Here is a 19,732-nt window from a genome sequence, read left to right as displayed (position 1 = left end):
TGATTATTACTATATTACCCTTTTATGTATAAATGCATTATATTCAATGTTAATTTTAAATTCCAAGACAATTGATAGTATTGATAGATGATATAATTGAAAAAAAGTAATAAAGGTCTTGTAATTAGGGACGGAGAAAGTATCAGAAAATTTGGTCAAAGAAAATTGTGTATTTAGTTGAAATTTTGAATCAATTACATCATCTTTTTTAAACAAAATTTGTTTATATTTGAGAGAATGGTGAAAGACCGAAAGTTATCAATAGTTTTAAAAAAAATGTTTAGTTCTTTTAAAAAAAAAAAAAATTGCCCGTCGAGGATGAAGTTTACATTGGTCGAGCACCCTTAAACTAACAGGCAGTTTGAATCGGCAAATAAGATCACCCGAATGGGTTGAAGAAGAACTTAACTCAGTCTTGTGGGTGTACCGTACGTACTATACTATGCATCAATCCTCTCTACACATGAAATCCCGTATATGGATCAAACACTATGGTGCGTATATAGATAGAGTTGACTTCTATCTATGTCATTTCGAGCTACTTTATTCGATGCATCCGCTTCATACCAAATCAAGAGGATAAACCTTCATCTAATCGTCAAAGTTAGGGAAATCCGCCCATAACTAAATATGATGCAAAGCTCGGGGATGCGAATAGGTTTAACACCAAGGTACGACCTAGGAGTTTCCAGGGAGGAGATATTTAGTCTTACAAAAAGACTCATGATGCAAGGAAAACCACCAGCGGGTCAATTGATAAGTTTAATATCTATGTATCGTCACCTTGATGATAAATCGTTAGTGGTTCAATTAATAAGTCTGATATTTATACCTCGATAGTAGGGATGTTCGCGGTTTGGTTTGGTTTGGTTTTAAGGTACCGCAAGATAAAAATGTTTGCGGTTTGGTTTGGTTCGGTTGACTTTGAAAATACAATCCTAACCAAACCAATGCGGTTTGGGTTGGATCGGTTGGTGCGGTTTTATCGAAACAATACAATTTGTTGTTTTCAACATTAAAATTAAGTTAAAAAGTTAAAACAAAACATATTTTCATTCATATTTCGAACATTGTTTAAATCTCATTCAACATTACAATAGTATTTTTATCTAATATTGTCACAACTACATATATCAAATTAAAAACGTGGATGAAACATAATCTTATTTTGTAGAAAATGCAAAAAACTAAGATTTTATCATTATCTAAAAGTTCAAGTAGCACATAAACATATTTTTGAAATAAAAAGTAAAGAAGAAACTTAAACATGAGAAAGTATATTTCATTTTATAAAATTTTCTATTGAGTTTATTTGAGTATTGGTCTAGGTAACATATGTTTAATTAATGTTTTTTTTATGTTGTGGTTTGGTTTGGATTGGTTCGGTTGGTAAGATAAAAATGCAAACCGAACCGAACCATGCGGTTGAGTAAAAAAATGATTCGAACCAAATACGATTTTTTGCGGTTTCGGTTTGGGTTGGTTCGATTTGCGGTTTTTCTATTGGATTGGTTTGGTTTTGAACACCCCTACCCTGATGATAGACCGTCAGGGATCAACTTGTAAGCCTGACATGCATCATCCACCCCCGATGAAAATTGTTAGTGGATGAATTATTAAGCTTGATACTTTTATAAGCTATATCTGAAGCTTTTGAAGTTAAGCTCAAAGCAGGGCATCATAAGTTACTTTTATAAGCTATTTCAAATATACTTATCTCACAAGCTAGGTCAATAAACTCTGCCAAACATTCGAAGGTCTATATATTCAAATATAACAACTAAAAAAACAAAGAATAATGCAATATCAAGGTTGACATGATATTATTGTATCGTATACAATTTCATAAAAAGTTCAATCCATATTCTTGGGTGTAAAATAGGTAGAAACAAAGTGGTGAGAAGACTTGGGTGGGATTACTTATTCTTGTGTGATAGATTATCAATTAAGGGACATGAGTTGATTAGACTATTGTTTAACTATGTTATGAGTTTCAATATATAAGTTCAAAGGTTGAAGAAGTGAATAATGGAGGAAAGAAAATTGGTAGATTTAATGTTTGAAGAAGACTAAGTGAAGGAACGAAGGATGCAGAAGAATAGGGTGGAAGAGAAATGAAAGAAGAGATTAATACGATGAAAGCTTTAAACAAATACTCTTGTTTCAATTTAGTTCTCCATATTCATTCTACATGGATTATTAGGTTTAAGATTGACAAAATTTGAGAAACACTCTCTCCAATCATATTTATAAAAGAAAAAGAAAAACTTTTTTAGATTCATTGAATAACTAATTTATTCGATTTACATATAGGTCAGATACATTAGTTATTCAATAAATATAAAAAATTAGTTTTTTGTTTATAAATGTGACCGAATAAACTATCAAATAAATCGCTTAGATTCACATGTGAGCATAGTTGACATAGAAACTAATTTGATTAAAGTTTTTCTTTTGAGGGAACTAATTTCAATAATTTTAAAAATCGACATCTCTGCAAATAAGGATAAACTTCGACATTTATTGAAAAAAAATATATAGACCACTTTTTTTATTTATCTTTTAGGTCAAAAGTGAAGTCAGCGAATGTACATCACCTTAAAAAGGAAAAAAGTACGAAAAAAAAAGTGGGAGGACATAAATTAAAACCCTAAAAAAAACACAAAATCAAACAAAGAAAGATCAAAAGCAATCACAAAAAGGAGATAACATTTTTAGCAGAAGACAAATCTGAAAACAAAAGCCTTATCTTTTCTGAATTTTATCCTATTGTATTGCGAGTCATGATTGATAAATTTGTATGCACAAACCACAACAAGGTGAGAGAGAGACTCATAAATAAATATGATTTAATAATATCTTTTCGGTTAAAATTGTTATTATATAATATTATTTTGATTGAATGAATGTTGCAAAACAAACATCATCGTATTCATTCATTATTATCATTCGCAGGTTAAACATGTTTTTGACATGGCCCAATGCTCTCAAGATCACTCTTCTCCTTCTCCTTGTTTCCGCTATTGTTGTCGCTTGCTTTACTCTCCCAATTGAAAAGGTTTTTTCTTTTCTTCTATTTCATTTCTGGCTCCTTCTCATTTTCTTCTTTAGTATTATCGTTCATGATGTTCTAATGGGGTGACTTCATTTCTGTTCAATTGATTCATTTCATATTTACGCGCTTTGAATCTTTTTTTTTTTTTTTTTTTATCAAATGACGTTTGATCATGATTGTGTAACAAGGTTTTAAATAAGGATTTTGTGATTTCAGCTGTTATAGATGCAGCTTTGCATGGAATATTAGTCGTCTTGGTGTGAATTAATCACGGTGTTAGCTATCTATTGAACTTATCCAATAGAAGATAAGATAGCATTTCATAAGTTATAGCATAGTTAGGTGATAATACTATTGCATATGATAATCCTTTTCTTCTCCCTTGTTCATGCATTCATACTGCAATGCCATTTTTGTAATATTTTTCGTTACATGCACCACATTTGTATTTTAATTCATGAAAAAAAATTGGTTACCCCTTACATTTTCGCCATGCAGATTCTGAAGGATTTCTTGATATGGGTTGATCAAGACCTTGGGCCGTGGGGTCCGCTCGCTCTGTAAGTCAATATTTACTTTTGACTACTAAGTTTTTCACATGTTAACTATCTCATGTTGTCTTTTCACCAATCTCATAGCCCTGATACTTGTTTTTTGTTCGTGTCCATGTGCTTCCATTTCTAGTTAGTTGTAGTGTATGTTTGGTATCATGGCGAGTCATTGTGATTTTGGCATACCCACCATAATACCAAATATTGGCTATTAATCATAATACTATAGAAAAGAATGTTTGTATATTAAAATGTTACATGGCTGTTAATATTAGGCCATTAATGTGGATGATGATTAACTTGAGTGCCTCAGTTTGTGAACTCAATCACTTGTATTCAATTGGTTATTTTCAGGGCAGTTGCTTACATTCCTTTGACTATATTGGCAGTTCCAGCCTCAGTACTTACAGTAAGTATCTTTAATTAACTGGCATTTCTTTCAAACCTTGTTAAACTTCTAGTAGAGTATAAGTTTTTTTACTATATCAATTGTTTGATGCGAAGTCTTGTCCTGAGCATGTCCATCACTTCTTAAATGATTCATTTGTAATTTCTGGTATATGATAAACTATAAAGTGTATGCAGTTGCATTATAAACACTTCATTCATAATTTACATCTCCTTTATTATACCACCTTACCTAATTCTTTGTTGTTCAGCTTGGCGGTGGTTATCTATTTGGCCTTCCAGTTGGCATTGTTGCTGATTCTGTTGGTGCAACCATCGGTGCTGTAGCTGCATTTCTCCTTGGTGGAACAGTAAGTTTTGCAGTTATTTACTTATTTATAGTAGTGGAATTACAAAAAGCCTAAAACTACTCCACTGGTTTCTGTTGGACATTCATTAATTTAGGTTTCTCTTGATTAATATTGGATGAGGGGTAACCTTGGCGCAACTGGTAAAGTTGTTGTCATGTGACTGAAAGGTCACGGGTTCAAGTCCTGGAAACAGCCTCTTGTGTAAAACAGGGTAAGGCTGCGTACAATACACCAAATGGTGGGACCCCTTCCCGGACCATGCATATGCCGGAGCTCTAGTGCACCGGGTTGCCCTTTTTCTTGATTAGGATTGGATGGTGTTTCTTCATGTACATGATTCTTGAAATTTCATGTGCCTTCCAGTCGGGCCCCATTTTGATCGATGTGTAGTTATTTGTTTCCTCTGAGGTTATTTATTCATATATTTGTCTCTTTAAACAGATTGGGAAATCATTTGTTGCTTCTAAGTTGAAGGATTATCCACAGTTTAAATCAGTGTCAATTGCAACTCAGAGATCTGGATTTAAGGTTTGTACAATTAACTATCTCAAAAGTTTAAGCTGTTAGGTGTGAAACTGAAAATGAAAATGAATGGTTTTATTGCATCTCTAAAATCAGCTAAAATGAGTCTCACAAGTACAACTCAGATGGTAAAAGGCTGTAGGGTCATTTGATATGCTAGAGCGCGGGTGCGAGCCCGCAATTCCCCACTTCTCAGCACTTAGTGTGTGTGATTTTCGCCGTTAGACTCATTTGAACCAGCAAATGTTAGTATTATTAGTCTTTTGTTGAGGTTGGGGAGGGAACCTTGACCTCCCCATCACTCTACTCCTTAATTCCCCCGAACCAACCACCAAGCCAACCTTTATATCCTATATTAAAATCTTTTTATTGATACAATACATGGCACTAATCATTGCTTAAGAAGGTTTGTTCTTATAAATCTTTGCTCAGTACTATATCTACATCGTGTTCATTTTTCTTTTATTTTTTAACTAATATCTGACTTTATTTTTTTCAGATTGTGTTTCTGCTTCGGCTTGTTCCATTACTACCATATAACATATTAAATTACCTCCTATCCGTGACTCCAGTTCCATTATGGGAATACACACTGGCGTCCTGGTTAGGAATGATGGTATCTTCTTCATCCCTCATTGATTATATATTGAGGACTTAATCTAACAAAATAGGGATGCATTTCTGTTGTAATGCTTTATAATATTCAAAATTGTTTAGCACTAATAGGATTTCTCTTTTTAAGTTACTTCTCGAATGTGGTGACTCTGACCACTGTGTAGGCGCTATTCGCTATGGCAGAGGGAGGGGGAAGGAACAATACAGTTAATAGAAAATTAACAGTGTTAATTTACAAGAATGTAACTAAAATAAACTAAAAATGTAAGGAGTTACCTGCTCCGTTACAAAATATAAGCAAAAGTGGGTCAAATAAAATTGATGTATTTTGTTCAAAGTTTGGTCGAAATTTTAACCCAACAACAACTAATGCATCTGATTTTGTATCCTGTCATCATTGGTGCAAATTTTTAACCCGACAACAACCAATGCATCTGATTTTGTTCCCCTCCTGTATTTAATGTAGAGACTAGATAGCTTACATTACATCTTTGTTAATTATTTTATAAGCAATGTCTATGTGTTATTATAGCTCACTAGATGGCATTTCAGTTACAGCAATTTCCTAATACCTCCAATGCTACTTTCACAGCCATTAACGGTGGCACTTGTGTATGCTGGAACAACGCTCAAAGATATATCTGATGTGACACATGGTTGGGGAGAGTTCTCAAAGACTCGTTGGGTAAGAGATGCCATCCTCAATTACATATATTAATGGATAATTGCTAGGGTGAGGAAGTGTCTCATGTGGTCGACAGTAGACTGATGCTTGAAAGCTGCTCCAAACTTCGACAGCGAAGGATGTCACCCCCTTTAAGTAGAGTTCAGAATCATTCATGTCCTTATGGCTGAAAAAGTGACTTGATCGATGTTGTTTTGACAAAATAAGAGAAAACAGATACAAGTTAAGTTTTGAAGCACTAATATTTGTTTTTCTGTTTTTTTTTTTTTTGACAAACCGACACCTATTGGGTCACTATTTCCATCAGAAGGACGGGTAATACTATGAGCTTCTACTTGCAAGGAGTGGCATCTGTTATTGTTAGATTTTGAAACCATTTTTAAGCACTAGTCCACCATATGAAACACTTCTTTATCTTAGTCGTCACCATATTAATTAGCCTTTAAAGGTATCTTTTTCTGATGAACATCTAAGATGCCTTGGAGGGTCTTATCTTTTGATTATCTTGATGGAACCGAATAGGCGGGATTTATTCAATGTTATCTTCAATTGAGATATAATAAATTTCTCTCCTCTGGATGCAGGCTATGATTATTTTTAGTCTAGTGATATCTGGTAAGTCACATTCTTTGCTCACATAAGTATAGAAATTTGAAACTGTTGTGCTTTGTCTCTCACTGGTCCTTCTTACTCTCCTGGGGCCTGTTTGGTTTCTCTTTTTGAAAAGAGTGTTTAGTTTTTCGAAATTAAAAAAGAAAAATACTTGTTTGATTAGTTTGTTTTGTAAAACTAACGCAAATTTCTGTTTGCGTATATTATTAAGATTAAGATACTGTTAAAAAAACTAATTTTTTTACTTTTTTCTGTTTTTAAAACTAAATCAAAACAGATAATACTTGTAGTGGTTCTGATTAGCCAGGCTGAAGTGTTAATTTTGGTAACTTGCAGTGGTTATGATGATTTGTGTTACTAAAGTTGCCAAGTCTGCTTTAGATAAGGCCTTGGCTGAATGTGAGAAAGATATGGATGACACTACATCTTCAGAACAACTCATTGTCACTGAAACTTCGGTAGGTCTAAATCAACCTCTCGTAAATGAGATAGATCAGGATCAAGCCAATCAACAAAAGTAAACCGCCCAGCGTGTAAATTCTTACTCCCACACCTTCTAAGCAGTTGCTTCTTACATGTGATCTGTATTGTTCCAACATTAGAAATGTAGTTCATGATAGAAATGGTTAATTATACCATCAAGATGAGCGTATTGAATATGTCTAACTGCAGAAAAGTTTATAAATGTGAACTATTCCTGATTCTATCTGTTGGTTTGTGCTTTTACTTTAGACTGTGGCTTTAAGTTGGCGTTCTTTTTTTTCCTATCATACCGTAATTATGGTATTTGGCTCTTTGTTGATCACCGCGAGTATGTCGGTGCTTTGATTTCTATTCTCTTTCAATCTAGTACGCACAAAAACTCCTGATTCTTTCTGTTGCATTAGGACCCTTAACAAGTTGAATTTACCATAATTGGAACTATAAGGACTAGCTACAACTGTATAATTTGTCAACAAACAAAAAAGGAAGCTAAATTTCTATCAAAATGCAATTCTTTTAAAACATATTATATAAAACCTGTGGTTGGTTGATTCTTACCCTATTTTCGCCAATTTACAATCATTAGCATAGCAATGTAGCATGCTTATGTGCATTGCCTATTCTAATTGGTAACTAGTCTTAATGTTTGTACTTTCCTCTGTTTTATATTAGAAATGTTTTTAAATTAACAAATATTGGCTGGTATTTTCATGGTTGTAGCTCATAAAGCAAATAAAAGTGAAAATCTTGTTTAGGTCTTTTATTTTTAATAATTTTATACCAAAAATTGACAGAATTTGACTTGCAGCACCCAACACTAACCACCATACCTATTTTCTGTTGTAACCAACAGCCTCAGGCCATGCTTGATACCATGTTCACTGTCATGCTATCAAGCGTAATTAATTTAGTTTTTTTGGTGTTAACCCTCCGATTTTCATGGGAAGGTGATCGGGGTAATCTAGAATTCGGCCGCGAGTTAACTAATAATAAATAGTTAAGAGAACTTCACTTAAATAAAGTTAAGAGCTCAATGCACACCGCACACAAAAAGGAGGTTCTGTAATTTCTTATCATGAGAATGTTATTTATTCAAGATTGATTAAATCTAAAGCAACCGTTCCTCTGATAAAGGTGGGGCAACGTGAACTTTTGGAAACCTAGTATTGGTGATTTGGTGCCAATAGTCTCTTTTTTATTCCCAAAGAAACAAAAGAAAAGCTATACACTACCAATTTTATAAAATTTAGTCACAAATAAACTTTTGTACTGTCTGGTTGCTGAATCTTGGGGTTCAAGGGACCCTACCAATTCCTTGATGGAAGGGCTTAACAGTTTATTCTGTAATTGTAAGGTTTCTAAAGTGCAATTCTACACATACTTTATTTTATTCTATGATCATAGCCTCATGGCTAAGCTTCACAATAAAAAAAATGAGACACCTTGATTCACAAAAGAACTGAACTTTATTTTGAGTTATCCAACTCATAGTTTCTACAGCACAGAAACATATTGCATATGCAATGAGCAAGAATAAGAAACACATGAAGTCTCTCATGGGAAAAGTGCAAGGTTTTAGCCTTCCATCTCTTGGTGGTTGCTTTGACGGCTGTCGCGACCAAGCACAAGGCTCGGGATTCGGGACGAGGATATGGAACCTGAGTGATAAGCCAGTGGAGCTGCAAATAAGGGTGGGATCAATACTGAAAAAGATTCATACATTGAAGCCAGGGTCTTCAAAGAGACTCAAATGTAAAAACATATATAAGGCATATATGCCTAGGAATGGCAGTGTTGGTGAAAATTTGAAGAACTTGTTGTATTCCTATGATGAAACTAGTCATCCTTATATTTGGATTCATGACACTGGGTGTCATAATTCCTTAAAGATGGTTAAGCAACAGTATATTAGTCTTGAGGATATGAGGGATTCTTCAGAGATCAAAATCTTTAGGGATCATCAAAGAGGTTCTATATCAGTTCGGAAGAGAATGAGGCCAGATTTCTGCTCAATTTGACTTTTTACACTATTTGTTTGTCAAGGGTTGGAAGTGACATATTTTTTTCTTCTTTAGTTCTGGGTTTATGTTTTCTTTTTGCATGTATTGTTGTAACATAATTTTGTTCTAATGTTTACCAAGGGAGATTATATGACAGACAAGAATGAAGAAGTGTGAAAAATGAATAGGAGTTGGGATTTACTAAAAAGAAATCTTAAATTTGTTCTTTTTTTTTTTTTATTTTATGGAAATTTGTTCTTATACTGTATTCTACGTTTTTAGAATTGGTTCATCATCTTGCATGTTTTTTTTTTTTGCTATAGTATAATAGAGGAATGCATGTAAGCATTTGCCACACGAACTTTTTAAGAGACATTTTAAAATACTCAACATAATTTAACATGTCCATGTTGAAAAGGCCGAAGTGTTTTTGTATGTCCAATCGGCAAAACAAAAAAACAAAAATCGTTAGAGACCAATTCTATAAACATAGAATGAGTGAAATTATACTGAGAAGAAATTTTTTAGATTAACAGAATTTTAGTAGACCAATATTATTATTTTTTAAGGAAAGTAGACCAAAAATTTATTCAATCAGTGATTTTAATTTTTAGAAACCCTAATATGAATATAAGAATATTCCTCGTGGATCATAAAATACTTATTAGTACGAGACTCGACTTTGTCCCAAGTTAGGTATGACATAGGAGCGAGTTGAGAACAGGTTTCACCTCCCCCCGCCTTAGTTAATCAAGTGATTGAACTTAAATTGTTAATGAGCTTCCTATAAGAGGCAACCCTCGTCGTTTATGTTTTTGGAACTTTATGCTTTGATCATATTAAGAAAAAAAAATTCTACATGAAATAATAGGAATCTTTCATTAGGTGATCGATTGGTTCTTCTGACATTTGTCTTGTCTTCACCACTAGTCTACTCTACTGATGAACACTCCAATTGAGGTTGGTTTATACACGATGTATAAAGACAGATCTTCAGCACTTGTGCCTATTTCTTATTTGTAATTTACTGATGATACACTGATATTAGGTGTAAACATTTGGGTGAATATTAGGGCACTGAAAGCTAATTTTATCATGTTTGAGATGATTGTGTGAAAAGTTAATTTTCATAAGAGTATGTTGGTGGATGCGAATGTGTCTGATGCTTGGTTGACAAAAGTTTCAATTGTTTTTAATGGGAGAGTTAGTCATATTCCTTTATTATATATTAGTCTCCATGTAGGAGGCAACCCTTGTTGTTTATGTTTTCGTTACTTTATACTTTGATTTTATTAAGAAAAAATTTACTAGATGAAATAATAGGAATCTTTCAATAGGTGATTGATTGGTTCTTTTGAAATTTGTCTTGTCCTCACTACTAGTCTATTTTCTTTCTTCAAGACTTTCACATGTATAATCTCATTTACTAAATCTCTTCTTAAATATATTTTTTTGTGATCTTTTCTGGGAGGTAGCGAGGAAACTAAGAAAGTTCATCACGTGAAATGAAATAAGGTGTGTCTTGATAAAGAAAGTGGTTAGTTAGGGAGTTTTACCTTCTCTTTTACGTAAATGTTGTTGGAGGATGCATGTGAATAAAGGGGTTTGTGGTTTAAGGTGAATGAGTGTTGTTTGTTGGTGCATACAATTGTTTTTGAAAGAAAACAAGTCTAGTAAATGGGATTGGCAACTTGATTCTGGTGAACCTTTTGTTCTCTTGAATATCATTTGGAATAGTACAATTCTAGTGAAGATGTCTTGTTTGTATGACGACTTCTCAATCATAGGATTTCTACTAATGGCAATTTGACCCCTTATGAAATTTTACTTTTATGCACTACATGATGTGAGAAAGATGAAATTGTTGATCATCTATTTTTTATTGTGATTTCTTTGGTATAATTTGGGCCCTAATTCAAAATTTATGCTCTTAAATTTTACATCATGATTCTATTTTGACGAACCAAACACATCTTAAAAAAATAGAAATAAAATGATCCTTATTATTTCTAAGGAATAATGGTAAAACAAACACCTTCTAATTTACAACTATTTTATCCATCCATCCATATTTGAAATTTTAATATCAAATTACTAAAATATTTTTTTCTTCAAATTACTAAAATATTTTTTTTTCTTTTTCACAAATCAAATAGGTGGTTAAGTTTTTTTTTTTCTTCCCAACAATTAGGTAGGTTTTGTCAAAAAAAAAAAAAAAAAAAAGGAGAAAAAGAGCGAAAAAAGGGTTGGGTCTTACTCTTTGTAAGTTTAGGGCGTGTTTGGTTACCAAGTTAATTAATCGCTTATTATTAAGAGTATTTATTTATCGTATAAGTTACTCACTACACTACCACTAGAGTAACACTATTGTATTCTCATTCTTCTTCTCGGCTGTCGCAGACAGGAAAACTCCGTCGCCTCCGGCAGTTGTGCGACCAACCACCGCTCACCTTTGCTTATTGTCGTCTGAGGGTTAGTACACTGCCTGTTCTTCAGTACTTTTTTTTAGGGTTTTCCTATTGTAGTTTATGATGCTTATTGCTTAAGGTTTTTCAATCATCAAGAATGGATTCTGTGGTGTGTCTTTTCTCATGTTGTCCTGTTGTGGTCACTTTATTTCAGAACTTAGAGTAGAGCGAGTGTGTGCACTGCCAACATTATAAACTAAGGGTTCGTTAGGATTGGCTTATTTCTGAGCTTATGCAAATAAATAAGTTTTTATATATTATTCATACGCTTGTCAAGGTAGTTTATGAAAAAACAGCTTATGAAGATACAATTTTCGTTAATGAGAACTTATGAATTAACGTAAAAGCTTATTTATTTGCATAAGCTATTTTTCATAAGCTCAAAAATAAGCCAATCCAAATGGACCCTAATTGGTTTTATGAGTTAATTTGAGGTTATAAATAACTAATTTTGTAAATGACTTTTCTTTGTCTTTGTTTATTAACTACCAACTTGATATATAAGTACCCTCCCTTAAAAGCTAGCTACGAAGGGACACTTCTTGATATATATATATATATATATATATATGAGTGAACCAAGTCACGCAGATATTCCATTTAGTGTCCCATACTACCTGATGCGGAATTTGCGTGCCCATAATACCCAATCCCCTATGGTAGCACCGTCCATGAGAGCCAACATCCGGACAGATTCACTCTACAACGCTGTACTCGGTCTTTCTGGTCAGCCCCTCTAAAGGCAGCCCTTTCTGAGCCACCAACAACCAGCTCTGATTCCAGTTAATAGAAACCAACTAGTATTATTAGGTAAAATGGGGAAAATTTCAGAATTTACAGTAGAACACCTAGAGTATTAGAGAAACTCTAGATTTTCCCAGTGCCAAAAAGCCCCAAGTCTATACAATTGATAAGATAGCTCACTCTCTTAGGTTGTAGGCAACATGGCTTATTATTATATCCATTAACTAACTTAACCTAACTAACCGACTGAACTCTTCTTAAATAACCTACTAACTGTGCTTTTTAACAATGGTAGAATAGACCTATCACAACTTCATAGCTTGTCCCTTTGAAGTTCCATTTATGTTACTTGCTAGAATGTATGTAAAGTGAACCTTATTTGTCATATTTTCCTTTGACAGATAAAAATGCCAAAAGTAAAGACAAGCCGAGTTAAATACCCAGAAGGCTGGGAATTAATTGAGCCTACACTTCGTGAACTTCAAGGAAAGATGAGGGAAGGTTTGTATGCTATATGTTATGCTTAGTCCTTACTGTATTCTTTTTCATTCTGAAATCTTTGAAAGTAATAAATAATATTGTTATATCCTTTATGTGGCAGCTGAGAATGACCCACATGATGGCAAAAGAAAATGTGAGACTCTGTGGCCTATATTTAAAATTGCACACCAGAAGAGCCGCTATGTATTTGAACTCTACCATAAGAGAAAGGAAATTTCTAAAGAATTGTATGAATTCTGTTTAGATCAAGGATATGCTGATCGCAATCTCATTGCAAAATGGAAGAAGGTATTTTATGTGAAAGTGCTTCTGTATTTATTTTGTATTTTTATAGGAAAGTAAATTTCATTCGAGGGGAGATAGAATAAGTACGGTCAGGAAGAAGTGAGAAATCTAAATCTGGGATACCAACACTTGCCTCTTACCACCACAAGAGTAGGAAGGTGTAACCCTAGGTGAAGTAACCTTAAGCATATGATATGTCTCTCCTACCACATACACGGTAGGACTGCAAATGATACTGGCTGCCTTAAATTCTAATCACCTTGTTTTTGCTACAAACCATAAAAAATTGCTCGAGAAGGTATAGCACCTGGTGCTCTCTGATCATCCTAAAAGGTCATTTCTCTAGGAATAAGTCACCTTATCGTGCAAGAATAAATTGCCTGATGCTTCTTAGCTAGATCCGTATATATGACAAGAATATTAGGAGAAACAGTGGTAGAAGGTTTAGAATTTGCAACAAGTCATTTGTATTATAATTGTTGTGTTGAGTAAACTCTTCAAAGTAAAGGACTTGATCATTTACACTATGTTTGGATGCAAAGAGAGATTGTGAAGAGAGAAATATGTGAGAGAGAATATTAGAAGAGAGAAAGATGTGAGAAATAGAGTAGATTTGGAGTATTGTTTGTTACAAGAGAAAGAGTAGAGAAATAGAAGAGCAAGAAGTGTAGATTAGTTATGAAAATACCAAAATATCCCTGAATTTGGAAAGCATATGCATTGAATTGTATTCATTAATATTAATTCAAATTGTTACTGATTTTTTATTTTACGAATGAAATTAGTAGTAGTATTTAAAATAAATAGATCTTTTGAATTATTTATTTTGTTTTTATTTAAAGCATCTGCCAAATTATTATTTTTGAACGTGACAAGCCCATATATAATATAAGAGCAGAGTATGAGAGATAGGTGGGTAATAATGGAAATAAACATGATATCTTCCTTTCCTCGCACATATGAGGTGATTCAAAAAGTGAGTGGGGCCTACAGGTTTTGGTTTCTCTTCAGCACTTCTCTCGGGCTCCAAACTAGAGAAATAAGATCTTTCTCTGCTATCTCTCTCTTCGGTCTCTCTCTCGCTTCAAGTTCTTGCCTACCAAACAAACCATTAGTGAACTTTTGGTTTTTAAATGGTTTTATCAATGACAGTTGTAAAGTTATGCATGTGAGTAAGGAACCAAGGTCTCAAATAAATTGTTCAAGAGACATAATAGACTCGATCAAAACCCAAAGCTGATTGTAGTTCACTGGTTTGGCTATATTTAAATCTTGTAGAATCTTCCACAATTTGCCCACACACAATTGTAACGGGCCAGATGAATATTCAATGAATGAATCAAATGGCGTGAATCTTGGGAACACCCAACTTGTTTAATAGTGAATGGGTGTTTGATGTATGTCTTAGTTTTGGCTCCATATAGGAATATATAAAATGTGAGCTAATGCCCCTTTGCTAAAGCGATTGTTTGGCATCAAAGATTAACTACATCGTAGTTGCTATCTATAAGGATGTGTTTGATTGTGAAATAAACTAAATCTACTCTTACAACTGGAGAGTCGTATTGTCGTCTGTTATTAATATCGAAACTTACAAAAAAATTCCTAGAGGTTACAAGGTCATTGTTACTTGTGATAAAAAATTGCTTGAATATTCTGAAAATCACCAATATCACTGTTGTTTAATGCCTTTTCATTGCCTTCAGTTAATTGATCTACTTTTTATTTCTAAGAACGGTTGAAAATGAAATATATGGCTTTCTTCAAGTGGTGATTTTTATTCTGTATGAGCAATTGAGTAATGATTATTTTGTTTCTGGATTGCAGCCTGGTTATGAACGCCTATGCTGCTTGAGGTGCATACAGCCACGCGATCACAATTTCGCCACCACTTGTGTATGCAGAGTGCCCAAGGAGCTCAGGGAGGAGAAGGTTATAGAGTGTGTTCATTGTGGTTGCAAGGGTTGTGCAAGTGGGGATTGATTGGACCTCAATTATATTAATCTGGAGGATTTGTTGGAATCATTTTGTTCTTGTTTTCTGAAACCCTCTACGTTGTATCACAACCGTTTACTAACTTCACAAGAGCTATGCATTGGGAATATCTTTAGTTAATTATCATATCATCCGCATAGTTCAAAACTTGACTTGAGTTTTGTAACATTTGGAGTAGAATAATTGAACAACTTGTAATACTCTTACGCCCCATGTGTATTATTATTAATTAATTGTTAGACTTCTTCTACCTTTGCTCAATAGTCAATACAAACACATAAATAATGCTTTGTTGCTTCAAGTTTATCAACCACTTTAATCAATTTCTTACGTTGTTCATTTTTTAAGCAAAAAACTAAGAAATTGGATACTTTTTAGATAATGGTTGATTAATGTCATCTATCTCCAGTCAACTCTTATGATGAAGAAATCTTCAAATCCGAGTGACAATTTTTCGTTGAATGTGTATTTTATGTATAAGTTATTTCTATAAAAAAATTAAGATAGTGTTTGCAGTTTACAAGAAAAACCAATCCTTAGCCTAACAAGCTACGTGTGTTTAAACTTAAATAATCATACAAAAAATATCTTTTACTTTTTTCCTAACACATTGTAATTTTTTATAATATATTTATGAAGTAAATATATACACGCCAAAGAAAAGATGAAAAGGGAAACAAGGATTAAAAATTGGCAAGTGGTGTTTTGTGTTGGTGGAAAAGAAAAAAGAATTGGATCTGGAGTTGACACACACCATCCTGTTCCAATTCAGTTGAGAGAGTGAGTGTGAGATGGGTGGTTCATGGAGTAATAATAACAGTAATAACAGAAACATAAGTAGAAGAAGACATAATAGTTACCATGAACACTATCCACCACCTCCTTACTATTATTACTCTTCTCAGCCTCAGCCTTTGATGCCACAGCCACAGCCACAGCCACAGCCTCCTCAAGGTTACTTCCCTCCTCATCAATACTACTCAAATGGATATACTCCTGCCAATTCCATGCTGCCTCAGCCTCACCATCCTTTCTATGCAACAACAAATACTCAACCCCTTGATATTGATGTAAATGTTGTTCAAGCACTTCCACCACCACCTCCATACACTGACCATGAAACTGCAAAGAAGGTAAGGAATGATGTGAACTTGCATAAACACACTCTGCAGCTTTACCAGGATCCCAACAATCCCGATCACCACTTGATTTCCTTTGTTTTTGATGCCCTCTTTCCTGGCAGGTCCGTCTTTTAACGCCTTTTCTACTTTTCTTACTGCATGTTTGGTATCACGGTGAGCCATTGTGATTTTGCAAAAGCTATAGAGTGTTGTGCGGTCTATTTTTCGCCATTGCATAGTAATTAGGCTATTAGTTTCTGTTTATCTTAATTAAACTGCTCCTGTCAATATAATGCAATTTTCACAATTGCATCTCTTTATGCTCTTCAATTTTACTTTTCCGTGTGTAATATCATTCTCAGCAGTTTTAATTAGGTGGTTAGACTTAGAGCTGAAAATTACAACCATTTTGCTTGTTTGTTTTACTGATTATGAAGAAAATATTTAAATAATTGAATGATTATCAAATGTATATAATGAAATGCTATTTAGCAGCACCACACTTAATATTGAAGGTGTGTCCTGTGTCCGACACGTGTTTGTGTCGACACCGACATATGTTGTTACTTTCAATTATTTTTATTTTTTTAATTACTACTGGTGTCGATGTATCAGTCGTGTTCTATATGTGTGTCTGTGACAGTGCTTCATTGATGGCATGAATCTCTTTTTTCTTTTCTAATGTTGTTATGATCCTTTTATTTGTAATGACCAGAATTACAATCTTCTACATAGCCAGAGAAGAAGAACATCAATGTAGGTTTGTTCCTCTATTTCCCGAAGCATTTGAGCCGATCACGTTCCCATTCCAGAAAGGAGTTGGCCAGAAATTTTGTCAGCCATCAGGAACAGGCATTGACTTAGGTTTCTTTGATTTGGATGATCTTTCAAACCCTTCACCTGAAGAAGACATATTTCCCCTCGTCATATGCGCTGAATCAACGCCTTTGCAAGATCATGATACTCCTGTCAGTTCCTTAGCAGATGCATCCCCTCACATGCAAATAACTCAAGCTGTCTTGGAGAAAAACAGTGACACTGGTTCTTTCCAGGTTAAAGTAGTTAGGCAGATTCTATGGATCGATCAAGTTCGTTATGAGCTCAGAGAGTTGTATGGAATTGGTAACTCAACAGCACCTGATTTCGATCGTAATGATCCTGGAAAGGAGTGTGTAATATGCATGACAGAACCAAAGGATACTGCTGTCTTACCTTGCCGACACATGGTATCATTACTAGTTGTTTGTTTGGGTTTCACATAATGTGTATTATGTTGCATTATATCCACTTCACTATTTTGATTATTTTCATATTACATTTGTTGTATTTTTCAGTGTATGTGCGGCGAGTGTGCAAAAGCTTTGCGGGTTCAATCAAACAATTGCCCTATATGCCGCCAACCAATTGAGCAACTGATAGAGATCAAGATAAACAATGATGACCAATGACATCATTTCACCCTGAAGCCAAGCTGAATAAGGACATGTTTTTTTTCACTTTATGTAAATAATAGTCAATAATCTGTTTATAGTTCATATGTATTGTAATCAATATAAAATTAGATTCTATGTGGTTTTCCTGTTGAATGTTACTCCTGCTCATCTATATTGTACAGGTGAATATTTTGTTGTGTTTTTGTCTGTGAGTCGTGTTTAAGAGAGGATCAATTGCATTGTAGATCTGGTTTGGCCACTAGAAAACCTCTCTGTAGTGTATCTTGAGGGTGAAGGTTCCTCTAAAGATTTGTGTTTGAAAATTATCATAGCTTTAATCAAAATTTAATCATATATATATATAAAGCTATGGTGTTCAACATTCTTGCTCCTTCCTTTATGCTTTTCACATTTTTAGTAGTTCAAATTTTAAAACTTGTCAATGTCATGTTAAATGACTTTGATGAAAGCATTGGTTTATCAATGAGTGTGAAATGATATAAAGAAAAAAGTAAAGATTTTAGGTGTTGGATGTTCTTTATCTTCTTTTCACTAATAAAAAGAAAGATGGTTACCTAATACAGTTTATGTTGGTACAAAATCAGAATCTTCGAAGCTTGAAGATGTTTTAAGACATTAACTTTTGAACCAATGTAGAAGTAAATCATAGGTGATACTGATAAGTCTTTTTTATCTGCACTTTACTTCAAAATTGGATTTTCTGTATAGGCTTTCATCAATTCAGTTTGCAACTGCTGAGGTGTAGCAATAATTTATTCCTCATGGATTATTAAAACATGAATGAACGAACAAGCTTAACTTGTATCTCTGAGTATTCAATTGCTGAAATATTTGGAAGTCTGAATTGCATAGTTTTGTTTCTAATTAGCATAAAACAACTGCTTATTTTTCATAACTTTACACTGATTGCTAAATAGGCAAGCGAGAAGTGGTAATTGAATACTTTTGCAGGGAGAAAAATTGTACCAATAATTCATTTGTTCAACTGTTAACGAGGGGTATAAACGCAAGTAGTTGATGTGTAGTGTGCGACTTGTAAACTCCGGAGTCCTACTAAAAAAGCAGCAAACAAGGACGCGAGGAGGCATGGCTTTAATAAGTTGAGAAGGATTTTCTAAATCAAAAAATGCGGCTTCAAGTTGGGGGGAAGCATCTTATATAATTTACAATGTTTCAATATTTGAAAATCGTTCGAAATTCTAATAATGATCGTTGCGCTCCCCTCAAAGTAAAAATTCATGGTATTACTCTTCTTTACAACTAGAATGACAACCCATCAATGACACTTCCGGAGAAAAGACAAAAAAAAACGAATATTAGTGTTTCAAAACTCAATTTGTATTTATTTTCTCTCTTTTTTTAATTGAATCAACACCAATAAAGTTACTCTCTAAGCTATAACTTGTAACATATGAGCATGAACTTCTACTTAAAGCGATGACATTATTTATTGTCGAAGTTTTGAACGATTTTCAACCATCGTTGTATTGTATATGACATGTGACACTCACCTAAGCAATTGTCCTAAAAAAATCCTTGGTTTTCACAAATCCTACCCATGTGACACTCAATTTAGAAAATGATAACAAACGAATATTTGGGCATTGGAAGAAAATTTATGGTTGTGGCTATTATATTTAAAAGCGCTGCTATACAGCACGACAAAATCAACACACGAAAGCCACACAACATGTTGAACAACACTTAATTCACTTTATAAATGGATTTCTTTTTGGTTATTGATGCTTTTGTATATAGTAGTATATTAAAAAACAATGTTAAGCAATAACTGATATACATAACCCACTTCCAATATTATGAATTAAAAAACAATGTTACCAAAGCAATGGTGAGGTAAGACGCGTGTTTAGACCACCAAATAA

The 19,732-nt window shown here is 33.7% G+C and overlaps 4 protein-coding genes across 6 annotated transcripts; all 4 read left to right on the top strand.

Moving 5' to 3' along the window:
• The first annotated feature begins 2,653 nt into the window (after positions 1-2,653).
• On the top strand, positions 2,654-7,504 carry LOC25494005 (TVP38/TMEM64 family membrane protein slr0305). Of its 2 annotated transcripts, XM_013602714.3 has the most exons (10): positions 2,654-2,819; positions 2,956-3,058; positions 3,554-3,615; positions 3,961-4,015; positions 4,266-4,364; positions 4,806-4,892; positions 5,386-5,502; positions 6,094-6,186; positions 6,771-6,801; positions 7,135-7,504. In XM_013602714.3, the coding sequence occupies exons 2-10, from the start codon at positions 2,963-2,965 to the stop codon at positions 7,317-7,319; spliced, it is 825 nt and encodes a 274-aa protein (XP_013458168.1). In that variant the 5' UTR covers positions 2,654-2,819; positions 2,956-2,962; the 3' UTR covers positions 7,320-7,504. The 2 variants fall into 2 exon arrangements, with proteins under 2 accessions (XP_013458168.1, XP_013458169.1); XM_013602715.3 differs by lacking the exon at positions 2,654-2,819 and having other exon boundaries at positions 2,841-3,058.
• Positions 7,505-8,405: 901 nt separating this feature from the next.
• LOC25494004 (uncharacterized) lies at positions 8,406-9,512 on the top strand. Its single transcript, XM_013602713.3, has one exon. The coding sequence runs from the start codon at positions 8,805-8,807 to the stop codon at positions 9,297-9,299; it is 495 nt and encodes a 164-aa protein (XP_013458167.1). The 5' UTR covers positions 8,406-8,804; the 3' UTR covers positions 9,300-9,512.
• Positions 9,513-11,596: 2,084 nt separating this feature from the next.
• Positions 11,597-15,535, top strand: LOC25494003 (protein BUD31 homolog 2). Of its 2 annotated transcripts, none has more exons than XM_013602712.3 (4): positions 11,597-11,753; positions 12,895-12,994; positions 13,095-13,282; positions 15,107-15,535. In XM_013602712.3, the coding sequence occupies exons 2-4, from the start codon at positions 12,901-12,903 to the stop codon at positions 15,260-15,262; spliced, it is 438 nt and encodes a 145-aa protein (XP_013458166.1). In that variant the 5' UTR covers positions 11,597-11,753; positions 12,895-12,900; the 3' UTR covers positions 15,263-15,535. The 2 variants fall into 2 exon arrangements, with proteins under 2 accessions (XP_013458166.1, XP_024637625.1); XM_024781857.2 differs by lacking the exon at positions 11,597-11,753 and adding an exon at positions 12,393-12,559.
• Positions 15,536-15,942: 407 nt separating this feature from the next.
• Positions 15,943-18,177, top strand: LOC25494002 (probable E3 ubiquitin-protein ligase LUL4). Its single transcript, XM_013602711.3, has 3 exons — positions 15,943-16,517; positions 17,111-17,621; positions 17,730-18,177. Exons 1-3 carry the CDS (start codon positions 16,066-16,068, stop codon positions 17,841-17,843), a joined length of 1,077 nt encoding a protein of 358 aa, XP_013458165.1. The 5' UTR covers positions 15,943-16,065; the 3' UTR covers positions 17,844-18,177.
• The last annotated feature ends 1,555 nt before the right edge of the window (positions 18,178-19,732 follow it).

This window comes from Medicago truncatula, chromosome 4, assembly GCF_003473485.1.
Source record: "Medicago truncatula cultivar Jemalong A17 chromosome 4, MtrunA17r5.0-ANR, whole genome shotgun sequence".
Classification (NCBI taxonomy): domain Eukaryota; kingdom Viridiplantae; phylum Streptophyta; class Magnoliopsida; order Fabales; family Fabaceae; genus Medicago; species Medicago truncatula.
This window is presented reverse-complemented; position numbering and strand designations above follow the sequence as displayed.